This window comes from Lotus japonicus, chromosome 2 (assembly GCF_012489685.1).
Source record: "Lotus japonicus ecotype B-129 chromosome 2, LjGifu_v1.2".
NCBI lineage: Eukaryota > Viridiplantae > Streptophyta > Magnoliopsida > Fabales > Fabaceae > Lotus > Lotus japonicus.
In genome coordinates, this window is record NC_080042.1 from 61792256 (window position 1) to 61817224 (window position 24969).

At 36.0% G+C, this 24969-nt stretch overlaps 2 protein-coding genes and 1 pseudogene across 11 annotated transcripts; all 3 read left to right on the forward strand.

The window, feature by feature from the left end:
* The first annotated feature begins 337 nt into the window (after positions 1-337).
* Positions 338-10458, forward strand: LOC130738696 (uncharacterized). Of its 3 annotated transcripts, none has more exons than XM_057590806.1 (9): positions 338-567; positions 826-905; positions 1807-2136; positions 2482-2558; positions 3072-3114; positions 3208-3371; positions 3689-5578; positions 5657-6106; positions 10054-10458. In XM_057590806.1, the coding sequence occupies exons 1-6, from the start codon at positions 369-371 to the stop codon at positions 3274-3276; spliced, it is 798 nt and encodes a 265-aa protein (XP_057446789.1). In that variant the 5' UTR covers positions 338-368; the 3' UTR covers positions 3277-3371; positions 3689-5578; positions 5657-6106; positions 10054-10458. The 3 variants fall into 3 exon arrangements, with proteins under 3 accessions (XP_057446789.1, XP_057446790.1, XP_057446788.1); XM_057590807.1 differs by having other exon boundaries at positions 3695-5578; XM_057590805.1 differs by lacking the exons at positions 338-567; positions 826-905; positions 1807-2136; ... (2 more) ...; positions 3208-3371; positions 10054-10458 and adding an exon at positions 6737-7089 and having other exon boundaries at positions 5090-5578.
* LOC130736789 (pentatricopeptide repeat-containing protein At5g39350-like) lies at positions 6880-10047 on the forward strand (annotated as a pseudogene).
* Positions 10459-13834: 3376 nt separating the features above from the next.
* Positions 13835-22717, forward strand: LOC130738697 (uncharacterized). 8 transcript variants are annotated; one of them, XM_057590809.1, is made up of 10 exons: positions 13835-13961; positions 14089-14268; positions 16030-16081; positions 20310-20582; positions 20678-20919; positions 20998-21204; positions 21404-21496; positions 21616-21717; positions 21821-22126; positions 22422-22717. In XM_057590809.1, the coding sequence occupies exons 6-10, from the start codon at positions 21082-21084 to the stop codon at positions 22503-22505; spliced, it is 708 nt and encodes a 235-aa protein (XP_057446792.1). In that variant the 5' UTR covers positions 13835-13961; positions 14089-14268; positions 16030-16081; positions 20310-20582; positions 20678-20919; positions 20998-21081; the 3' UTR covers positions 22506-22717. The 8 variants fall into 8 exon arrangements, 2 of the variants coding, with proteins under 2 accessions (XP_057446792.1, XP_057446791.1); XR_009019528.1 differs by lacking the exons at positions 20998-21204; positions 21404-21496; positions 21616-21717; positions 21821-22126; positions 22422-22717 and adding exons at positions 16483-18802; positions 18893-19207; positions 19273-19378; positions 19462-20229; XR_009019527.1 differs by lacking the exons at positions 20998-21204; positions 21404-21496; positions 21616-21717; positions 21821-22126; positions 22422-22717 and adding exons at positions 16483-18802; positions 18893-19207; positions 19273-19378; positions 19462-20224.
* The last annotated feature ends 2252 nt before the right edge of the window (positions 22718-24969 follow it).

The following is a 24969-nucleotide window of genomic DNA, read 5'->3' on the forward strand; positions in this document are numbered from 1 at the left end:
TTTATTGCTAATTAAACTGTATTAAAATTTAAAATTGACTTACTATTAATTATGACGAAGACTTGTTTAATTAACCTGTTCATTAACTGCAAAGAGTGAAATTTAATTACTTTAGTGTTTAATATGCTTAAGTTAAATGCATTTATTACAAGAGACGGGTTCAACAAGTAATTCTAAAGTCAAACTATAATGCTGACTGGCCGCAAATTTTTCAATAAAAATATTCCTATTCACAAATTTTTTTTATTAATTAATTAATCCGTAACCTTTATCCATTTTTTCAATTTTTAATTTATTTATATTTAAATTATCCTAAAATTGTGCTTTTAACCAAAAGCGGGTCACCTCGAATAACCCGCCTCGGTAGCATGGACTCCGAGACTCTGCAACGACGCCGTTCGAGCTGTGCCGCCGGCAATAACAACAACGCCGTCGTCGGGGCAAAGAGGGTGAAACGCAGTGAGATACTTGCGAAGAAGAAAGCGGTTGAAGAACTCATCAAAGCAGCAAACGCCGTAATGAACCCTCTCGAAGCTTTCCACGCCTATCGCCACTTCCGATTGAATGGTAACCGTTTTTGTTAAGTGCAGTTAGATCAGTTAGAAATCGGTTAGGTTAGTTTTCTGGCTCAACTGAATTCGTAACTGACTGCTGACTCAGCTAACAAACTTAACGATCTTCTAACTGATCTAAGTATGCGTTTGGATTTTGATTAGTGTAGCTTGTAAATCGTTTTTCCCTGAATGCACTGACTACAATGCTAGTAATAGTAGTGTGTTTGTATTGTTCTAACTTCTAAGTGCCTATTTTTTACATGATTTCTAGGTCTCTGTGTGTGTTTGAAGTCAGGACACGGCAATCAACTTTCCTCTGCTGTTAAACAGTATATTCAGCGTCTCCTTAAGGTAGGAAGAATGCTAGAATTACTTAATTTTTTACATTTTTTTAACACATGCTTATACTAAAATGAAAATATAAATTTAACATTTTCCCTTTTGTTCATAATTGTCTATATATGTGGTTTTTGTTCTCTTTTGAAAATGCGCCACCATTGAAGGACAGACGAATTAGTTTATTGAAGCCAGGGTTGTCAGTAGCGTGCTATAGTGTCTTAGCGGTGCTCAGCGGTCCCTGGCCGCTCCTACCTGTTGCATAGCGATGCACTTCAGTATTGCGGTTGTTGCGGCTGCTACAGCAAAGGAAATAGCAGCCATAGCGGCGCTATTTGGTGGAACTTCTAAAAATAAAAAACAACCCACAAAATAGGGCATTTTGGGGAGATATTTCAGGGTTTTTGCTTCGGAAACATACTGAGAATGGAATGGTCTAGTTTGACAAGGAAGTGATATAGAACTTTTGTATTTTCGCCAGTTTAGTTTAGGAATTAAAGGCTTAAACTATCTGGGTACCTTGACTTTTTGTTGGTACTTTTATGTTTTGCTTAAGACACCTATGACTTTTTAAAGTTTAATTATGAGTGCCATTAATTTAGAGTATTTTTTTGTCATATTATGTATATAGTTATATAATGTAAACCATACAAAAAATTCAGCGTAATGGCCATCCCTCTATGCGCTACCCCACTATAGCATGTTTGTGGTTGGCCGCTACGCGCCGCTATCCGAGATTGACAACATTGATTGAAGCTTCAACAAACTCTTTTTTGCGCCATTTGTTGATACTATAATATTGGAAATCCTGTCTCTCATTTATTTTTCATTTTGTTAATGGTTGGTTTTTGTTAGCTTATCTATGGAAATGGATAGGCTAACAAAATTGTTTGACTTTGCTATCTCAAAACTGCAGCTGAACATGGAGGGACCCTATGGATCTGAGTGGTTGGAGGAAGAAAAGGTGAAGCGCAGAGAAATGGTTGCACCTGAAGCTCGTTACATCTTTGTGCATGAGATGGCCGATTCAAGTGCTGATGAGATGAGAATTATGTTGACTGGAGAAGATGCATCAACTCCATGTCTAGATGATAGTGGTCCCTTGGTTGGATTTCTACATTACCGCTTCGTTTTGGAAGAAGAGATACCGGTGCTTTATGTGTATGAATTACAGCTTGAGCATCGTGTTTGGGGAAAAGGACTGGGAAAGTTTCTGATGCAACTAATTGAGCTTATGGCTCAAAAGGTACTAAATTGTTTTCACATCTTACTGTCATTGATGAAAATAGAAAATTGGTGCTTTGTGGCAAAGGGCACAGCTTTTCATCATGGAAAAGATGCTCAGCTGTTGAAAGTCATGATATTTCTTTAAGTTTATTATTGAGTTATTTATAGTGTTCAATTTTTGAAAATTATTATGCTCCTCATGTAGCCGACTGCACTTAGTGGGATACGGCTTTTATTGTTGTTTATTATGCCCCTCATCTGGATTTCTGGATAATTTTCTTGACAAGCTTATGTGTTTTATGTGCATTGAGTAGTGTTTCTGATCTATTCGGTTTTTTTTTTTTGGTTTTAATATCTCTTGTAGAACTGCATGGGTGCTGTCATGCTTACTGTTCAAAAGGCAAACTTACAAGCAATGAATTTCTACATAAGTAAGCTGAGGTAATATTTTCACTCATGTATGCTATTATTGAATTGTTTTCCTATATCAAAACTACATGAATATATATTAAAAAAAAAAAGCTAGCTGAAAGCCTGAACTGTATATATGTTGTCACTTGTCAAGGAGAGGGTCAGTTCTAAGTTATTAAATCCACGTATATATTGTAGACTGATATGCTATCATGTATGATTATGTTTTCTCATGCAATCACATGCTTATTTGCACAAATCATGGACTCATCAATCATTTATATGATTTTTATTTCTAGTGTAATAATAATCTTTGTTTCTAACCTGTTTGCTTTGAGGATTAAACATAAAGTAAGAATAATGTGGCCATTATAGTTCTATCTGTATCTTAAAATAAAAAGTTAAGGATCTTTGCAGGTCATGCAACTGTGTCTATTTTCTACTTTCTTCAAATTTCCTATGATTGACATTGTTTGGTTTATTTTTCCTCCCTTTTTATTCATGGTCTTTGTTTTGTTTAATGAAGAAATATTTCTGTCACAGATATGTTATATCAACCATGTCACCTTCAAAAGTTAATCCAATGGTATATACTATTTTCTTCTTTTTTTTTCTGTTATCAATGGTAAAAGAAACTCTGCTATTCATTTTTTCCTTTTTTGTGGATTCTCAAATGCAGATGGACAAGAGTTATGAAATTCTTTGCAAAACATTTAGTGATGAAGCTAAAGCTGTTTTGGAGAACTGAGAGTGCCATTGGATTGATTTTCTCAAGTACTGCCGCCAAAGTTCATTAAACTTCTTCTCTTATGAGCAGATTGTCTACATCAGTCTGGTATCAAGGTCTTTATCTTCACACACTATGCACTGAATTTCATAAAACATCATAGTTTTTTCTTGCATTCTCCTTATTCTACACTGTAAACATTCTTCTCAGAAGAACTGTGTTTTTTTTTAAAATGTGTTTCTTCCTTAAAAGAAAAATGATTTGAGACTTGTTCTCCATTTGTCTCCACTCATCTCAGCATGTATGTTAAGTAAAACATCAGCATGTTTAAGTGAATTTTCAATTGGCTCTAGAGAAAAATTAAAGATTAATATAAATTGTAAATTTAACTCATAAATTTCACCCTCATACATCTAATTCATCAATTTTGCAGATACAGGCTTATTTTTTGCTGGCATGACAGTGGCTTATTTGGAGAAAGACTGCACAACTTATTTTTCTCAATTTTATGGGTTTCTTTTTTGGAGTAATTATTAAAACGGAGGGTATGATATAGATATTTATCATTTAAATTTGTTAGAAATCAATTCTCTGTTCTGGCTGAAAATTAAGCCTACAAGAGTGCATATTCTGGCAAGAATTATACTAGTAAAAAATAACTTTTGGCCTTTGAAAAAAATACTAGGGAAGAATAACAGAAAATTTAGGTGTATTTTACCTGCAGCTATATGAGATGTGAAATCGTTATCCAATGCTCTACTTCATCTTTCCATACAGAGTTCAGAAATTTTAAAAAAAAATGCATAAATGTGTCATATTTATAATAACTTTTAATTGCCATGCATGATATGTCTACATGATATGAATCCGCTTGAGAATTGGATACAAGGATGCAACAACAGTTCCCAAAAAAGATGCTGATTTCACCATTTCTCAGCATGAAGCATGTCTCGCTCGGTGGGTCTCGAAATTGACTGATTCCAAAATGAAGTGTTGGAAAACTTTTTGAAAAAGTTTGGCTCAAGAACCCCGGAAAAATGCTACTCATAACTTGAGTTATGAGCAAATAATATTCTACACATGAGCTGTTGCAAATAGAAACCCTATATCATGCGCAAAAATTGGGGTTCCAAAGACTAGAACATAGAATAGTTAGGGCAAGGGAAAGGCACCATGATCTGATATCAATAAGCTAGAGAACGCCACAATGATTAGAACACCCTTAATAAGTTTAGAGGTTCTATGAAGAAACTTGGGCAAACTAGTCTCATTGTAATATTTTGTGAATAGTATTTTGGTCTATATTGATCTTTAAATGTTTTGGGCTTAAATATGCTTGCGGTCCTTGAGATTATACGAGGAATCAAATTGGGTCCCTGAAAAAAATTCTTTGAAATGTCATCCTGAAAATTGTTTTTTAATCAAATTAAGTCATTTTACTCAATTTTGACTAGTCAACGGTCCAGTGGCAAGCCTAGTCAGCTGGATGACCACGTAGGTTTTTTCACATCAGTTTTAGTCCATGTAATTTTTTGAAATTATGTTTTAGCCCCTCTTCTTCCACCACAACCTTCTTCCTCTTCCACTTTCATCTTCTTCCGCTTCCCCTCCATCTTCTTCAAACCTAGAAAAACTCATTTTCTGTAATTCCTTCTTAAGCACCCGTGTTCATTAATACTTCTTAAGCATTTTTTTCTAAAATTATTTAAAAAACTCATTTTTTTGGTAATATTTAAAAAACTCATTGAGTTACATTTCCTTTTTTTAAATAAACAAACATCTTCAAAATAATTTTATTTTCCGTAATTCCTTTCTTTGTGTTTTTAGTAAATATTTTGCAAAGAGTATGTTCATTTCACATTCCCGCAATCCCTTTCACTGCGTGCGAGCCCTAAAAGCGATGTCCGCTTCACCCTACCTGGAACCTGACGCGGAGGTGGAATTTTGTTCCGAAATCGCCGGCCAGCGCTCCTGGTCCATCGGCAAGATCGTCAGCAGGCCCAGCTTCTCCCCCGACCATGTCTTGGTAGAGTACGACTACGAGCAAGACACCAATCCCAAGACACAATCCGTGAGCATTGACAAGGTCCGGCCACGCCCTCCGCCGGAGACCCACCATGACTTCAAGATCGGCGACAAGGTGGACGCCTACGACAAGGGCAGCTGGAGGGAGGGACACCTAGTCAAAGAATTAGAAGATGGCAAGTTCGCTGTGGATTTCAATCTTCCCAAGCAGTTAAACGAGTTTCCCAAAGAGAATCTCAGGACCCACCGCGAATGGATCGATGATCATTGGGAGCCACCAATCCAACAACAAAAGCAGGTATGCTTCACAGAATTACAATTTTCTTATGATTTGTTGGATTTTAGGGCTAAATTGCAGCTTTTGGTGTTTTTGAAGGAGCTGTTCAGAATAGGCGACTTGGTTGAGGTTTCCAGTGAAGTGGAGGGTTATCGAGGAGCTTGGTTTCTTGCCGAAGTTGTTGAGCTAAAGGTACAAGGAAAGTTCCTTGTTGAGCACAAGCATCTGCTGCATGATGTAACTAAAAAGCTTTTGGAAGAGAAGGTTGATGATAATCACATAAGGCCTCTTCCGCCCAATGCACTGAGTTCAAATCGTGATTTTGATGCTTGGAAAATTGGTGATCCTGATGCTAAATATAAACTACTGGATAGAGTTGATGCTCAGTGCTTTGAAGGCTGGAGGGTTGCTATGATTCGAAAGGTTCATGTAAATAACACATATGACGTTTTCTTGGAGGGCGACCCACAACCATTGAATGGTCTCACCCCCGAAGAGTTAAGGCGGCATTACGAAAGGGTTGATTGCGATTGGGAAATAGCTTCTCAGGTATGATTGCATTGTTCATTGTTCGAGTATTCATCAAAATATTTTTCTATTCCAGATTATCTTTACTTTGTTTGTAGTGTTAGATCAAGCATTGGCTTGATCAATTACCATATCACACTAGGTGATTCACACTCTCACAGAACTACCAATCTTGCACTGGTAGAGCACACTGAACCTAAGCAGTGTCAGTACTATGCACACATAGTGTTCAAAGAAATAAGGGAACTTGGTTAATTTCTCATTAACAGCTAACTGTTACATGCACAGTCCCTTTTATATAGGAGGATTTTGAAAAATAACAGTCACAACAAAATACAACTATCTATTAACAAGCCTAATTCAAGTTTAAATTTGATTGATCTTCCATGCATTGAGGTGGACTGTATTGGTGTGAGCCATATTTACAGAGAATCGAATGGCTTAGCGGATTACTTGGCCAAAACAGGGTGTCATAGAATTTCCCCTATCTGGGCTTCTTTCTTGGATGCAAACTCATCTTAACTTGCCAAAGGTTGCAAAAGTCTGATATGTTTCTGTGTTGTCTGATATGAGCTGACTGGTGCTTTTATATATTGCTGTCTATCTTGCTGTGAGTTATGCCAAGCTACAATTTGACTTGACTCCTTCCAGCGTCTTATTCTTGGTGGAATTCAGTGGCTATTTCGATGATGATGATTCCTTTGGCTGGTTGATGGCTTGATGCTGCTGCGGTCATGCTTTTTTAGGCTGGGAACAAGTTTTTTATTTCCTAATTCTTCTCCCCTGTAGTTTCAATGTCCCCTTTTAACTTTTGGCAAGTGTTTTTACACTTTAGCCTTTGCATTTCCTATTTTTTCTATCTAGCTTTTGCTGTACTGTCTCTACTTTCTTTGCTTTTTCCTTTTGTATTCCCTTTAGGGAGTTTGAACATTTGCCTATTGCATGAGAAGGTTGTTCTCATGTTTTTTTTCTCATTAATAATATTTCTATTCTCTCGAAAAAAAAGAAGCCTAAAACTTTATTATTATTTAACACCCCCCTAAATTATAACACTCCCCCTTAATTCAGTTCCTCCATACTTCTAACACCAAGCTTAAATCTAAGCTCTTGGTGAACACATCAGCAATCTGCTCATTAGTCCTCCAAAACTCTAGCTTCAGCTTCCCCTTGTACTCTTTCTGTCCACCTTGTCTCCACACTAATCCGCATCTGAATAGCCCAACATTTCCTTGCTAGAGCTCCTCTCTGCAGTCCGAAACATTACTCCCAGTCCCAAACACAATGTTCAGAGAGAAATAGGGGGACTTGGTTATTTTCTCATTAGCAACTAACTATTAAACACATAGTCTGTTTTATATAGGAGGCCCTGAACTTGTTTGTTGAAATGCTCCATTTGGGTCAGACTATGTCCGACAACTTCACATACCTTATCGTTATCAAGGGTTGCAATGACTTGTCCTTCCTTGATATGGTATTGGAGTTCATGGGATGAAATTTAAGGCTGGCTTTGATTTGGACACATTTGTTCATAACTCTTTTTTGGCAATGTATATGAATGCTTGGGTGGTTTTTTACTTCAAGAAGGAAGAAACTGTGGTGTCTTGGAATACCATGATTACTGGGTACTTAAGGAATAACTGTGCAGAGGTGTTAGGGGTTTGTAACTAAATGATGGATGCTGGTGTGGAGCCTTGATTGTGCTACTGTTGTTTCAGTGTTGCCAGCTTGTGGGCTTTTGAAGAATGCGGAGCTTGGGAGAGAGGTTCATGACTTAGTAAAAGAGAAAGGATCTGGGGGGAACATGGTGGTTAGGAATGCGATGCTGGCCATGTATGTCAAGTGTGGTCTGATGAAAGAAGCATGGTGGTTAGTTAATGGGATGGATGAGTAGGATGTGGTGACATGGACAACTTTGATTAATGGATATATTCTGAATGGAGAATTGGAGATGCAAGAAGTGCTTTGATGCTTTGTCGGATAATGCTGTTGGAAGGGGTGAAGCCAAATTTAGTTAGTGTAGCTTCTCTGCTGCCTGTGGCAGTTTTGGTTCTTTGAACTATGGCAAGTGCCTTCATGCATGGGCAATAAGGCAAAAGCTTGAGTCTGGGGCCATAGTAGAAACTGCCTTGATTGATATGTATGCCAAATGCAATTGTGGCATCCTTAGTTATAAAATGTTCATGAAATCCTCTAAAAAGAGAACAGCCCCATGGATTGCTGTTGTATCTGGGTTCATACATAGTAGGCTTGCAAGAGAAGTAATTGAACTCTTCAAACAAATGTTAGTGGAAGATGTTCAACTTGACAGTGCAATCTTTAATAGTCTTCTTCCTGCATATGCTATTCTTGCTGACCTCAAATAGGCAAGGATATTATTATTTGGAGTTCCATAATTGCTGCTTATGGATAGCATGGGCATGGTGAAATGGCCATTTCACTTTTTAATCAGATGGTTCAATCTGGAGTGCAACCAAATCAAGTCACTTTCACCTTTGTTCTGCATGCTTGCAGCCATGCAAGTTTGGTTCATGAGGGTTTGTTTCTGTTCAAGTTTATGCTTAAACAACATCAAATTATTCCTCTTGATGATCACAATACATGCATCATTAATCTTCTTGGCTGTGCTGGACGATTGAATGATGCATATAATCTTCTTAAAACAATGCTTGTAAAAACTAGCCATGTTGCATGGGGGTGCACTACTTTATGCTGAACTGGGAGAGGTGGCTGGTAGGTGGACTTTTGATCTTGAACCTGAAAACACTGGAAATTATGTTCTGTTGGCAAAACTTTATGCTGCTATAGGAAGATGGAGAGATGCAGAGAATGCTAGAAAATTATGGTGGGTTTAAGAAATTACCTGCTCAACATTTAGTTGAGGTGAGAAGTATGTGAAATAGATATGCTCATATGGATTACAATCAGCTAACCACATTTGCCACAATCATGAAAACTCTATCCAACATACCATTATGTTAACTATGATGGAGAGAAGGGTCGGTTTTGTTATTGTCCCGAAGACAGTTTTTTTAAGTTATTCATGATTGTCCCTTTACTAAGGTTGTGTGGTCATTGTGTCTGTTACACCTGCGACAACCTCTTATTCTCCTGCTCTCTTGATGAGTAGTTGGATTCTTTTGCTCCTCTTAGTTGGTATACTGAATCACAGAGCAAGATATAGCAATCTCATGTTCCTTGTCATTGCTTGGTTTGTGTGGAACTCATAACCAGTTCATTTTGAGAGCAAAAGTTTTCTGTTGCCATATTTCTTCCTTGAAGTCATGCAATTATCAATGATTTTGAAACAGCAAGATGCATATACAGAAGCTAATACTGCAGTGTGGAGTATCAATGGAGTTTCCATTTGTTAGATGTGTTGAATTCGGTGCGGATGTGTCAGCCTTGGGAAATTCCTGGCCGGTAGGACTGTTCAAATAAAAAAGGTTCACTGAACCATATTAAGAACTGAACTGTGCCGTATTTGTTTTTACCAAACCATGTTAGTAAATTCATGAACCTGAGCCTCTTAATTTAGAAACAATTCCCGAACCAAATCATTTTATCAATTTAATTCGATTAACCCCAGAAACTAGAACCTCGTCTAGAGTCTGACAATGAGGACCAACTGTTGGGCTGCTCGTACCGTGCTCTCTCTGATGGGATCATCCACCGTGAAATGCATGGTGTTGACGTTCTGGGTGATGGGATAATCTGATATGAGGAAGATGGGTCTCACTGCTCTCATCCTCGTTTCGCTGTTGATTTTCCTCAAAACACCATTTGAGGATGTCTTCAAATTTTGCATTGGTACTGAAATTTCGCTTCTTTTTCCTTTCATTATTTGTTTTTGTAATTTCATATGTTTTCCAATTATTTGAGATGTAGTTTCTATACTCTTTGTTGTGTTTTGATCACTTTGGTACTATGCTTTTGTTGCAAAATTGAATCGTGATTAATTATAATTACAGGGCAGCAGCTATAGCTCTGATGATTAGTAAGGATTTTGCTCAAATTTGGAAGATCCAGGCTTGAAGTTATTTTTCTTTGGAACAGAAACTTTTATGGGAAAAAATGAATGCTCCAATCTTGACTGTATAAACTGAAGACCTGGATAACTTTTGCTGTTTTTTCATGAGTGTATCACTCTTTGCTAAACTTGATAGCTGCTACTCTCTTAGGATTCATGATATTGAGGAATGTGAATGTCACTAGCGCCGGTTAGAAACTAGTTTCCCCACCATTCCTCAATTACTACTGCGGTTTTAACTGATATTATCTAGACTAGTATTTAATTTTTCTGTTATTGTTATCTGGATTTTTCTACCTTAAACTTTATTAGAAGAGGGACCTGTTGAGACCCAACTTCTGCTTCATGGAAACGTGAATAGTACCCTATTGGTAGCTAAAAGTAAACTACATAAACTTTTCCGGTTCTTTCCACAATGGAAAATTATTCCTATATTCAACTATTTAGATTAAACATACTGGAAATGATGCTCGAGAAAAGTTCAGCTTGGAAATATTTGAGCAATGCCATAGTTGTAGACTTCGTTATTTGCATATCATAATGATTACACCTTTACTCCTCTGCAGCTTGGGAAAATAAAGGTAAAAGAGTTTATTTGAGAGCATGAAAAAGGTTATGATCTCTCAATAATTTCTGTTCCAACGATTCTTGAGATGAAACTCAATGACATTATGGAAATATCAAACCCTTAGAATTTTGGTGTTCCGTGTGGGGAAGTGCTGTGATATCTAAAGCAAGAGCAATTATGTCATTGTGGCACAAAAAATCTAAAGCCTTTTCTTTGTCCTCTAAACCACAGCAATATACAATATCTGGAGCATATCCAACCTCCATCTCCCTAGCATTGCCTAAACTTGTGTTCTATACTTTTATCATGACCTGAATCCTTTGCTTAGACAACATGGACACTGGTCTTCGGTTTTCACAGAAATCCAACTATAACCAACAATTCTTTTAAGACCAACTAATATTGATCCCGCGTCATGCACGGATGAAATAAGAGTATGAATAAATGAACAAAATTATAAATTGTACTCAAACATAAGTCAGTAAATTAGCAAGTGTTAATCAATTACTGGTAAAAACATTCTTATAAATCATATTTACGGTTGTTGAACAAATTTTCTTTACTATTAATCATAAGAATTTTCAACATTTTTCTGTTTATAACTCTCGAAAGTGACGTATACAATTGATTATGTTCTCATAATAAAAGCAACTACAACTATATAAAATCTTTTAACACAATTAAATTAGGAAATATAATAAGTATAAATACCTTATTTTGCTATATAATTTGATACTTATTTTCAAATTTCAAACTGTAATAACAAACAAATTTAAAATTGTAGTAATTGCTTTGAAAACTGAAATTTTAGTCTAATATTGTACGTAATTGTGTCAAAATATTTAATTTAATTAATTTAATGGTGTGTTCAGCTTCATCATATTCCTAGGACTGCTAATGAGGTAGCAGATTGCCTCGCAGGTTTGGGGGCGGAGCTTCAATGCCCGTTCACTCGTTTAGAGGACCCTCCTCCTCAGATTGTTCCCATCTTGGCTTGGGACTTGTTAGCCTTGTAGTTGTCGTTTAATTTTCCGAAGCACCAAAAAAAATTATGAAATGTTTTTTTTTTGTGGAGAATAAATTAGGAAATATATGAACGAAATGAAAATTGTAACTATCTACATTTAAACTCAAACAATAAATAAAAATTTAATAAAATATTAACTTATCAATTATACATAAATTTTGATTTATCAATTATACATATATTTTAATTATCGTATACTTTTTCTTACCCTAGATGAATTTCTTACATATATTTTTTACAAAATTATTAAATTCAATTAAAATAATTTAAATTTTAATTCTCGTATGTTCCGATATTTTTTTGTTTCTTTTTGGTATCCTAGTCGAATTTAAATCTTATTTATATTTTAATAAATAATTTAATTTAATTTTTCAAATTTTAAATTTAATAATTAAGATGTCCAATTTATTACTTTTCTATCTTAGTACATATTTAGATCAATTATTTTGAATTTGTATTAATTTACAACATCATTTTGGGAAACAATTTTCAAATTTCAAAATTAATCATCTCACATTTAATACCGTAGGAAATAAAGAAAAATGGAATATGAAATTATTGAATTTCAAAATTACTAAAAAAATCAGAATATAAATATGACATCATCTAACTACTAATAATAATATGAGAAAGAAATTAAAACTACTTAAGATAGGCAAAGCATGAGTGGGTGATACTTGTCAGAGTTACTATTTTTCAGTTTCAAAGATAATTATATCGTACATAATATCTTTCATCCTTTTCGACGACAATAGTCTCTTCCCATCTGCATTTAGCAACTACAAGCTTGAGCAAAAGAGCCAGAACAATGTCGAGTCAGATGGAATAAATAATTTTATATACTAGCAAGTACTGAATATTGAAAGAAAGGAAGAAAATCACTGTACACTAGTTAAGAATTTTATATGTTAGCAAGCGTTGAATATTAATCAATGACTCATCCTTTGAGTATTAATAAGGTACTTCTCCTACGAGTATGGTTGCGATAGACTCCTCCCCAATATTTTTTAACAAGCTTTTTCATGCTCAACAAGTATTCTTTCTCAAGCCTTTTCAAACTCATTGAGTTTGTCAGAGACTCGTCTCCAATGTTACAGAAAGATGAGGAAGAAACTTTAAATCTTAGCATCAATCTCAATGACCTGTGGATCAATGGAAAGCATGACAAGCAACAAGCAAGATGAGGGAATTTTCTCAACACACCAAAAAACCAAATCAGTGAGAACTTCCTTAAACCCTCTACTTTTAACTTGATTTATGTTTCCATGAAATTTGGAAGTGCAAGCAATGTGATGGTCCAGTTGTGTCACAATTTGCATGATCTAAAGGATCTGATGCAATTTGCGATAAACCCCGGATAGAACTATGAGTTCGGGAAAATCTATCAAAGACTTTAAAATTGAGCTTCTTAGGAGACAACCCATGTCCAGGTTTGGTTTAATTTTGTCTTTGTGTTTCTTTGTTATTTTTATTGCTTAAATAAATAAATAAATAAATAAAGTTTGGGGTGTGTTGCTTGCACGCATGTGTGTGCACCACACTTAGTTGAAATTCAAGATTGATTGGGTTTGCAAAACGGATGCAAGTGCAATGAGTTCTATCATGGAAAATTGGAAATTTCATTTCATGATCATCACAGGATATTTTTGGTATATTTGACGGGCATGGGGATACAAAAGCTTCAGAATTCGCTGCACATAACATGGAAAAGATACATTAGATGAGGTGATTAGGCGAGATCGGAGTGATATTGAGGAGGCAATGACGCATTGTTATTTGTTAACCCAACATACTACAAGAAAAAGGGCATTTTGCGGCGGTCATATTGCGGCGGTTACGGGAAACCGCCGCAAAAACGTGTTCTACGGCGGTTAGTGAGACCGACGCAAGTATGTTAACTTCGCTGCGGTTGTAAGGCGTTTAGCGGCGGTTGGAAAGTGTTTTTTTTTTAAATAAAATAAAATCCGTAGCGGCGGTTGAAACCGCCGCAATGTACTAATCATGTGCGGCGGTTTGTTTTTTTTTTTTTTAAAATACCCTGCGGCGGTTGGGCCTTACAACTGCCGCAGGCCTTAAAATAATATCACGAAAATTTTCAGTTTCCCTCACTTATTTCCCCCAATTTTACTTTCCCTCCTATAAAAAAAAAACTTTCGCTCTTACCCCCAAACCCTTCGTTCTTTACTCTCACGTTCTGTGCTTCCCTGTCATGTTCCGTTCTTCAACGTCTATGGTGATTGAGGCGGTTAGCTAGGTTTGTTCTCTTCTCCTCTCCTCTCCCCTCCTCTCATCTCCTCTCTCGCGACTGGTCTCTCTTCCCTGGCTGGTTTCACTTTCACTCTTTCACAATCCCTAATTTTGATTTCTTCATGTTTGTTCAGGCTGAGGTTGATTTCGATTTAACAATTGCGCTTGTGTCTGGAGAGGAAATTTCACAATTTTAAGGTTCGTTTCCCTCATCTCCTTGTTCCTGTGGAGCGTCGCCGCCGTGCCGTCACAGACTCGCGGCACCACGCCCCTCTTTGTTCGAAAGCGCAGACCCAACCTCCAGCTTCGTCAAGGTACACACTGATTTGGGGAGGACTTTATTTTTGTAACACTAATCTCTCTTGTTATTGTTGTTTTTATCTAGCTATGTTGAATATTGGATAAGGAGCAAGAGATTGTGCTTCTGTTTGAACATGGATTAGAATGAGTAGATAGAAATTTGTAGTGGCGGAGTCAGGGGGAGGCATGGTCATGCCATAGTACCCCCCATTATTTTAATTTTCTTTGCCAATACCCCATAAAAATATATACAGCACCACCCTCACCAAATATATATTACCTCTTTGACTTAGTTTCGTCCCATAAAATGACAAAGACAAATCACTTCAAATCTTTTATATTATACTTTACAAGCTAGCTAGTTTTTATCTCTTCACCTTTTAGTTTTGCTGAAGAAAGGTAACTTAGAACATTTGGGGTTCTTTTGGCTTTTGCTGTGCTGATGTGCTCTAGTACTGAGACGTGAGTTGTCTGTTGTTGTTTTTCTTTTATTTTAATGTATGTTTGCAATTCCAAACTTTTTCATTCAGTTTTTCACATACTCACTGCCAATAATTTCACTTCTCCACTTCTATTTCGTGTGCTATTTTGTGCCCTATCTGTGTGTGCAAACTTATAATTTTGAGTTTTTGACTCAATCTGCAAATTGGATGCTCTAATTTTGACTGAATATGCATATTGGTGCTACTCAATTCCACTCACATTTTAGTAACTTTTTTATCCGGCCTTCTTGGTAACTAATCTCCCCCACATTTTAGATTCTTTTGATTAGTTAGATTTGATGATCCTTCCTGTTAATTATTACAGCTTCGTGGTCACTGAGATAATGCTTTTGTTGATGGAAAGTTATATCTTCAACACCAAAAATTAACCCATATCTTTCTATCTTTTTAATTTTTTTTTTCACTACATCTACTTGCATAGTACAATAGGATTAAATTACTCTATTTAGAATTTAATTTTTTTTAGAAATTATATGCACTTTAGTCTTGGCCACCCCGAGATGAGAATGCTGCCTCCGCCACTGGAAATTTGTATTGATTGAATGGATCTTTTGTTCAATGAATTGGCATAAAAAATTACTGTTAACCATTGTTAGTATACAATTGGTTTCGATTGTTCATCGTTTTGCATACATATTCTGAGATATTAGTTTCATATTTGTGGTGTGATTGAGCTTTTGAGGGTTTGTTTCTGAGTTGTGATATATTTCCTGATATAAGGTGTTTGATGAATATGGGATAATCCCAGCTGTGCTTCAATGTTGTTGGTTTCATGGCTTTTATGATATTTAATTGTTTACCTATATTTTTGTAAAAATCACCAGTTGTACGTCCTGTGATTTTTGTATCTATTTGTTTTGTGCTATCCTGCAACTTGCATAGATGATAATCTTTTGGCTTCTAGAAAGGTCATTTTAAGTGTGAAAGGCATTGATGGGGGCATGTTCTAGAGGACAAGTTATGTGAGAAAATTAAGATTAGTGTGTGAGTGAAAATTTATTCAGTCCAGACATTTTGGATTTTAAGATCCAACCAAGGCATAACATTTGGCCAATTATATAATTAATCAAATCTGACCAGAGAGAATGTGGCAAAATCACTTCAATGGTATGGCCAAACCTTGTTTATTAATTATCAGCAACATAGTCTTTATGTTTATTAGTAAGTGGAAAAGGCTTGATTGTTATTTGTATTTTTGGCTTTCATTCATTAGATCCATTTTATATATATGCTATATAAACTAATGTTTCTACCATTATATATAATGTGTAGATCTCAAAAGAACTCCACCAAAGCCAGCAACTTGGGAGCCAATAATTGAACAGTAAGTGATTTTTTTTTGGATAACTGGTTGGTTAATAGCATGTTTAGATTGATGGTTAATAAACCTTAAATCGAAATTTTGTAACTTATTCTCAAAAGTGATTGTAATTGTTGACTTGTGATTGTTATTCTGAAAGCAAAAAAAAAAAAAGTAAGGCACCATATATATATATATATATATATATATATATATATATATATATATATATATATATATATTTTAGCATAAAAAGCTTGCGCATAAAAGGTTTTGGTACTGATTTCTTGTGATTGTTATGGTGCTCTTGTTGTGTTGTTTTTCTTTTGACATTGTTTACTAATGTTATAGGAGTTAATTTGCAATCTTTTCGTCTTCACATTTGTTCTGTTGTAAATGTTACTATTTTTTATTGATTACTACAGAAAGTAGCAATGGATAAGTCATGGATTTTGTTGCCACGAAATTCACCTGCATATCAGGAAGGGGTTAAGGGATTTTTAGACTTTGCCTTTGAGTGTAGTTCTGTTGATGGTGCAATATTATGCCCTTGTGGTCTATGCAATTTTAGAAAGTGGCTGACTAGGGATGTAGTGTATGAGCACTTAGTTATTAAGCAATTCCCGAGAAATTACACCTTTTGGTTTGATCATGGCGAGTCCCATGAAGTGGAAACTGAAAACAATGGTACTGCCAATGTGTCAAGTTTAGGACCAAACATTGTGAATGATGAAGATCCTATCCGAAACATGGTCAATGAAGCTTTTGGGGTCGATATGCATCGTGACAATGAATCAAATGAAGGCGTCAGCCAAGGTGAAGGACCAATGCCAAATGTTGGGCCACAAGGAAATCAAGCTAGAGAGTTTTATGAGTTGGCAAAAGATGGGGAACAACCATTATACGAAGGGTGCACACGGTATTCTAAACTTTCTTTTATAGTGAAGCTGTATCATATCAAATGCATGTGCAAGATGACTGATAAGGCAATGACAATGATAATAGAACAACTACATGATGCATTTGAACATGCACAAATTCCAAGTTCATTTTACGAGGCAAAGAAATATATAACCAAACTTGGTTTGGGCTATGAAAAGATACATGCATGTCCAAGAAATTGTATGTTGTATTGGGGTGCGGATGAAAACAGGGAACAATGCAAAACTTGTACCATGTCTAGATGGAGAGAACCGAGTGGAAATGGTGAGAATCCGGTGTCAGAAGTTGTCAAGTGCAAGAAGAAAGTGCCTCGAAAAGTTCTTCGTTACTTTCCTTTGAAGCCTCGATTGCAAAGATTGTTTTTGTCTTCAAAGACTGCTAATGATATGAGATGGCATGTTGTGTCTGCTAATAACGATGGCATGATCAGGCATCCCAGAGACTCTGAAGCTTGGCAGCATTTTGACTCAAAAAACACTGATTTTAGTAAAGATCCACGAAATGTTCGTCTTGGTTTAGCTTCTGATGGTTTTAATCCTCATAGTTTATTGAGTGCGAGTAATAGCATCTGGCCCGTTATTCTCATACCCTACAACACTCCTCCGTGGGTGTGTATGAAGCCGACATCTTTTATCCTTTCAATGATAATTCCTGGTAAAAAACAACCAGGAAATGATATAGATGTTTACTTGCAGCCTCTAATCAAGGAGTTGAAGGAATTATGGCATGATGGTGTAGATGCTTATGATGCGTCGACGAAGGAGATGTTCAAATTACATGCTGCTTTGATGTGGACAATCAGTGACTTCCCTGGGCTTTCTGTTCTCTCTGGATGGAACACCTACACAGGACTGGCATGTCCTACATGTAATTTTGACTCGGTCCCGTGCCGCCTTAAGCACAGTTTAAAGTGGTGTTTTATGGGTCACCGTCGATTTCTTGATAGGAGACATAAATTTAGATTGAACAAGATTCGGTTTAATGGACAACAAGAGTTACGTGATGCACCAAAATCTTTGTCAGGCTCAGATATTTTTGCACAGGTTAAGGACATTAAGGTCATCTTTGGCAGAAAAGATAAAACAAGTGGAAAGAGAAAAAGGTCACTTGGTGAGAGAGTTCCCTCAGAAAACACCCAACAATGGAAGAAGAAAAGCATATTTTTCGAGCTTCCATATTGGGAGCACAATAAGTTGCGTCACAATCTTGATGTCATGCACATCGAAAAGAACGTCTGTGAAAATATCCTATTCACCTTGCTGAATGATGGAGGTCAAAAGATCACTTGAAAGCTCGAAAAGACCTACAAGCCATGGGCTTTAGGCATGATCTTTGGCCAGATGAGAATGGAAAATATCCTTTAGCTATTTATACAATGACCAATCAAGGAAAGAAATCCTTTTTAACAAGTTTAAGCAATATCACAGTGCCAGATGGTTATTCAAGCAACATTTCTAGGGGCATTGATTTGGACAATTTTCGAGTGAGTGGGATGCTTAAAAGCCACGATTTTCATGTATTGATGGAGCAATTGCTACCGCTGGCCATGCGGACAACATTGCCCAATGAAGTCTCAAAAGTTTTGAATGGATTGGGCTCATTCTTTAGGCAATTGTGCGGAAAAGCTTTGAGTGTGGCTGATTTAGATCGAATGCAGCATGATATTGTGCTCACTCTATGTAACATGGAAATTTTATTTCCCCCTTCATTCTTCACTGTCATGGTCCATTTAATTGTTCACCTTGTTGACGAAGCTAAACTTGGAGGCCCCGTATATTACCGATGGATGTACCCTGTAGAGAGGTAAACATGAACTACTTCTAAACTTTTTTTTTTTAATTTCGTGATTTCTACCGTGATATACATCAACTATCAAATGTCTCTTTTGATTAGGTACTTAGGATTACTAAAATCATACGTGCACAACAGGGCACAAGCCACAGGCTCCATTGCAGAAGGTTACCTAATGCAAGAAATCCTAACATTTTGTTCAAGGTACCTCGATGATATTGAGACCGTATGGAATCGACCACGTCGTGTTGATGATGAACCTAATGATATGCAACCGGAAACACGGGTAGCTGAATTGTTTCCTAAAGTGGGAAAACCAGTTGGTTGCTCTTCATATTTCACCCTTTCATCCATTGAAAGGTTACAAGCTCATCGACACATTCTAACCAATTGCCCAATAGTTGATCAATATTTACAGTAAGCACTTCAAACGACATACTTGATCCATCTTTTTACATGCCTACTAACTTATATCTATATAGGGAATATAGAGATGTTGTGCGGAGGAAACTAAGAAGGCACACAAGGAGTGCGACTGAGATAGACAAGAAGGTTCATAAAGAGTTTGCCGATCGGTTCTATAATCATGTAAGAAAAAACTCAATCAATGTCAAATGAATATTCATGCATGTTTGTATTTAACACACCACTAACACATGTATTCTGTTTAGATTTTTAAAAATGCGGAAACCCTTGGCGAGGCAGATAAATCGATTCTTCTCAGACTTGCTGAAGGGCCTGAATATCGAGCTAGAAGGTTCACTGCATATAATGTTAACGGATATAAATTTCGTACATTAGCTCGAGACAAAGGATTGAGAACTCAAAATATTGGGGTTTTTGGTTCATTTGGCACTAGAAGTTACTCAACCAGTAGTGATTCCCAAATGAGATTTGGAGGGGTCCCTTATTATGGGAAGTTGATAGACATAATTGAAATCAGCTACGGTGGCTTATTCACAATTCCTTTATTTAAATGTAAATGGGCTAACACCACTAATCCTAGAGGTATGAAAAAAGATGATTTGGGTTTTACCTCTATTAACTTCACAAGACCAATACACACGGGAGATCATGAAGACGATGAGCCTTATATTAAAGCTTCTGAAGCCCATATGATTTTTTATGTTGATGATGAGAAAGAAAATGGTTGGAGTATACCTGTGCATGTGAAGTCAAGGGACTTATATGACATGGGTGAAGAGATTAGTGTATCAGATGAGGCATATCCATCATCTAACTTGGAGCAAATTTTTCCGGATAATACTGAACCTGTACAATTGGCAAGAGTTGTCACAAATGATGATCCTGCAGATTATATCATTGAGGGAAATATCGATGAAGATGATATTCAAGATTATATAGTTACATGATCTGATTCTTCGGATAATACTTGCAATTCACTTATATTATCACCATAAGATGTTTTCACTTGTGAGGTTCTTTTGATGTTATTCTTTATATATATATATATAGTTGTCTTGTCTTCCTTTATAATGCTAACATCTTGGTTTTACAGGTATGCCTAAATCAAAGAGACATTGTCGCAGAAGTTCTTCTTCAGCAACAACACCCCAACAATCTGATTCTGCACGTCACAGCGACCCTATATCGCAGCATGTTGACCATGTACAGCAGCTGAGTGAGTCTATAACACAGCATAGTGAGCCTATAAAGTAGCATAGTGAGCCTATACCACAACAGAGTGCACCTATAATCAATGAGGTTCAAAATCAACAGCCCGCACAACGTGCTCGGAAGTCTACAAAAAAATGGGACGTGAACCTTGTTGGTATGGGATTCAGTTCTTAACACTTTTTGATTATGCAGTATTTTCCATTCACTTATATTTTGTCACAAATAAAATTGTTAATATTTTACGTGCAGATGATGAGGGGGCTATTACAGCTCATAGTTTACTATGCGATGATTTGAAGTATGATCTTCCCGGAAGTAGGAAAATTGTTGTACTATGGGATGAGTTTGGTCGACCTGTTGGAAATGCTGCTGGACTTTTGGGAGTATTTTTAGGGGTACTTGCATCTAGTGCTACTAAATTACCAATCACCTATATTAGATGGCCAGATGTTGCTAAAATACACAAGGATCAGGTTTAGGCTACCATAAAGGTATGAATCATAATAAATTATAAATTTTGCTTATTGACATAATCTAATACACTTTACTAATTGAATTTATTTTTGTAGCAAAAATTTCAAGTCAATGAGGATGGACATAAAAAACTCATACTGGAAAGTCTTGGGAAGAAATGGAGGGACAATCGTAGTAGAATGTTTGTTGAATGTTATGATGAGAAACCATCTTGGGAAACAAATCTTCAGGAACGCCCTGAAGGTGTTCAGTTGGATCAATGGGTCTCTTACCTACAGTATAAAGTGTCTGAGAAAGGGAAGGTAATAATAAACTGTATTGGTTCTTAATCTCATGTTTCAGCACCTTATTTTCTCGGTGAACATGTATTGATTTTAGTTTCTTCCTAATGATATCATGTACTGGTTTTAAGATTCTTGCTATTTGCTACTGTCAATGAAGAAGGCAGCCAATTTTCTTTGTGATGGAAGACAACTAACATTATTTTTTTTGTCAATGTAGTCTTATTCTGAGAAGAACACTGCTAGCCGATGCAAGCAGAAGATCACTCATACACTCGGGTCCAAATCTATTGCAAGGAAACAATATGAGTTGGTATGGTCTATTTACAAATTTTTACGCTTGATTACTAATTTCGTACTAGTCTCATACTTTGTAATCTTAAATCTAAAGTTATTATTTCATTAGATTACTAATTTCATGCTTTGTAATAGGAAACTCAAACTGGTAGACCATATAGTAGGTTAGAAATGTACACTATTGCCCACAAGAAGAAAGATGGATCATTTGTGAACGAAGAGGCTAGACAACAGATTGTGAGTACAATGTTATTTATGAGTTTCTATTTTAATTTACAACCTTACAAAATTTATGTTTTAACATTGTTATTCTTAACTACATGTTTAATTTTATATGTAGGAACAACTAGAAAGGGAAGTTGACAACAATGCTTCTGAAGAAGATGCATTCACAACTGTAATTGGGAAAGAGCATCATGGATATGTACGAGGCATGGGTTTCGGTGTTTGCCCCTCTAAAGTCTTCAAAGGTTTTGGGAGCACATCTACCAATGGTTCTTCTGCACAAGTTAACAAGCTTCAATCAGAATTGGAAACAGGGCGTTCCAGAGTTGATACTTTGGTACAAGAAGTTGAAAGATTTAAAGGTTTAGAAGCACAACTTGCATTTGTTATGCAACAATTGGTTAGCCAAGGATTTAATCAGGTAAGAGATCTAAATGAATAACTTATGACTGATGATTATTGGTTGGTTGTTAATCAGAATTATGTAGGACTTGTGCCTTTAGGCTTTAGAGATAACTTAGGAGTATCATTTTGCATCTTTAGGCATTTGGTTGGTTCTGTTTTACTGATCTGGTTAGGTTTTACTGGTTCTGGTTATGTTTCACTGGTTTACTTGTTCTGTTTTACTAGTTCTAGTTATGTTTTACTGGTCATCTTTTATACTTTTAATAATGTGTGCATATAGCTGAATATTAATACAAATTTCAATTTTGTAGGTTAGTGATTTAGGCTCTCCAAACGAACCAAGGCGATCTTCGTCCGCTAGTCATAATCCCGGAAACAAAGGACCATCTTCTTAGCTTCATGTAGGATTGGGGGGAATGATTTAAGACTGAGCTTTTTTTGGATTATTCTACTGAACTTGTCATTTTAGTAGCTGGATCTAGCATATTGAAGAACAATGTTTTTTATGTTAATGTTAATGTTGGACCATTTATATGTCTTTTGGACTGAATTTGACACTTTAGTAGTTGGATTTATGTTGAATGCAGAATGAACTTATTTTTACCTATATGTTTTTCATATTTACAAGTTATAGTAATTTTGACAAAATCAGGGTTGATTTAGAAAGCAGGTATAATGGTAGTAAATTTCATTTTTAATAAAAAACAAAACAAAACAAAAAAAAAGTTAACTACTTGCGGCGGTTTGAACCGTCGCTAAATGATAATATGAATTCTTCCACAAAAGTACTTCACGGCGGTTCAAACCGCCGCCACAAGTTGCAGCAAACCGTTTTTTGTTAGCTATCTGCGGCGGTCCAAATGCTAGATCCTATTAGCGGCGGATATTCCAGTGGTTGGTACAAACCGCCGCAGAACGCCTTGCGACGCTAGTATCTGCGACAGTTGGCAAACCGCCGCAAAAGGAATCCTGCGGCGGTTTAAACCGCCGCAAAACGTCCTTACAACTGCCGCAAAATGCCTTTTTTTTTGTAGTATAGGTTCTGAATTCTTGAAAGAGGATCTTCGTGGTGGCTCTTGTTGTGTAACAACATTGATTAGGAATGGTAACCTACTAACCTTATTGTGTCCAATGCTAACGATTGTCGTCATTAGCAGAGGTGTTGGGGAGGCCCTCACATCTGACCACTGACCTTCAAGGGAAGATGAAAAGGACAATTGCAACTCAAGAGAGCATGTGAATGTGATAGCAATTTTCTCGTCTTTGAAACACATGTTAAAATAGCTCAAGTTGTAAAACAAAGGTCATGTTCTCTCTTCGCCTCCTCATCCATCTTCATCATCCCTTAATAAATAAAACCCATAAAGCATTAAAGCACTTTCAAACCCGTATATCCCTTAACCTTCATCACCATCTTCATTATCTCGATCTTCCTATTCATCATCCTAATCAATCTTCATCATCACTCACAAATTAACCCCAAAAAACCCTTAAAAAACCCAGGAAAATTGAAACTTTATAAACACATGACTACCATGAACCATCACCACCAAGGCACCAACTACATTGAAGCTTCTGCCACTATCTTCCTCATTTCTCTTTTCTCATGTCTCGATGCTCAATGAATTTAAAAAAAAAAAAAATTAGAAATTTAGTAAATCACTTGCGACCAAACCTCTAAAATTACTTATAGGGAATATGTAGACATTTAGTATCATTGTAAATGTGTTTAATCTTAGTTATCTAAAGAACCCAAAATATGCTTTGAAAAAAAAAATCTCAAAAATACAAAAAAAATGTTTTTCAAAATCACAAAAATTATTATAATCAAAGTTAAGTCTTCTTTCACTTTTTTTTTATATTTTTATAACTATATGAGCCTTCAACGCTTCCATAAAGGTACATAGCAGCGTGAACACTCCAGTCGGGCAACCCAATTAAAATTTGTCTTTTATACTTCTAAAATTATATTAGCCTTGAGTCATTCGATAGAGGTATGTAGGACGATGTTCAAACCTGTCAGACTAAAATATTAAAAAAAAATCCCTCTTTCATAAACGATAATTTCTCTTTTTGGGGGGTAAAATGAATATTTTCAACAATGTTAAAATTTACACATTATCTTAGGTAATCGTCTAAGGACGTATGTACTAGGGATGCGGGTTAATTCTCTGCCCTTCCTTATGCATAAATCAACTCTTGAAATTAGCTTTGGATATATAGACATAAACTCGTTGTAAAATGCATTTTTGACTCAAATTATATTGGTTATGACTCCATTACTATAATTGTTTTAGGAGCGGTCACTACAGGGCCCAATAAGCACGTTGGCCGAAGCCAACACGCCAACACGCCAACGATGACTATTCCCGACTATTTTCCTAACCACATGGATGTGTTTTGAAAGTTATTTCAGCGAGGAATGTATGCACAATTCACTCAATGTACAGGGGCTCATAAAAAAAAAACTCAATGTACAGGGACCATAAACATAGTTGACTCAAGAACTAAAAATCGTAATTTTTTATAAGAACTTAATTATTTGAGTTTCACCGTATATGTTGGAGACTTGAAACATATTTAATATAATACAATTTTATATATTTACATTAATGTTTAATTTTTTTTAAAGAAACATTTCACTTAATTAAACTGAAATCGGCACAAAGGCCGCAATGTCGGAAATTTCAAAAGAACTAGCCTCAGGAGACACCTCCTCAATCCACACTAAACTGAAAAATGATGAGGCCTTCCTGGCCAAAAAAGTCAGCAACTATATTGCCTGAGCGTCTAACAAAAGATAAATGAACAGAATCAAAAGCACAACTTAACTGAACACAATCTTGAATAACTTAACTC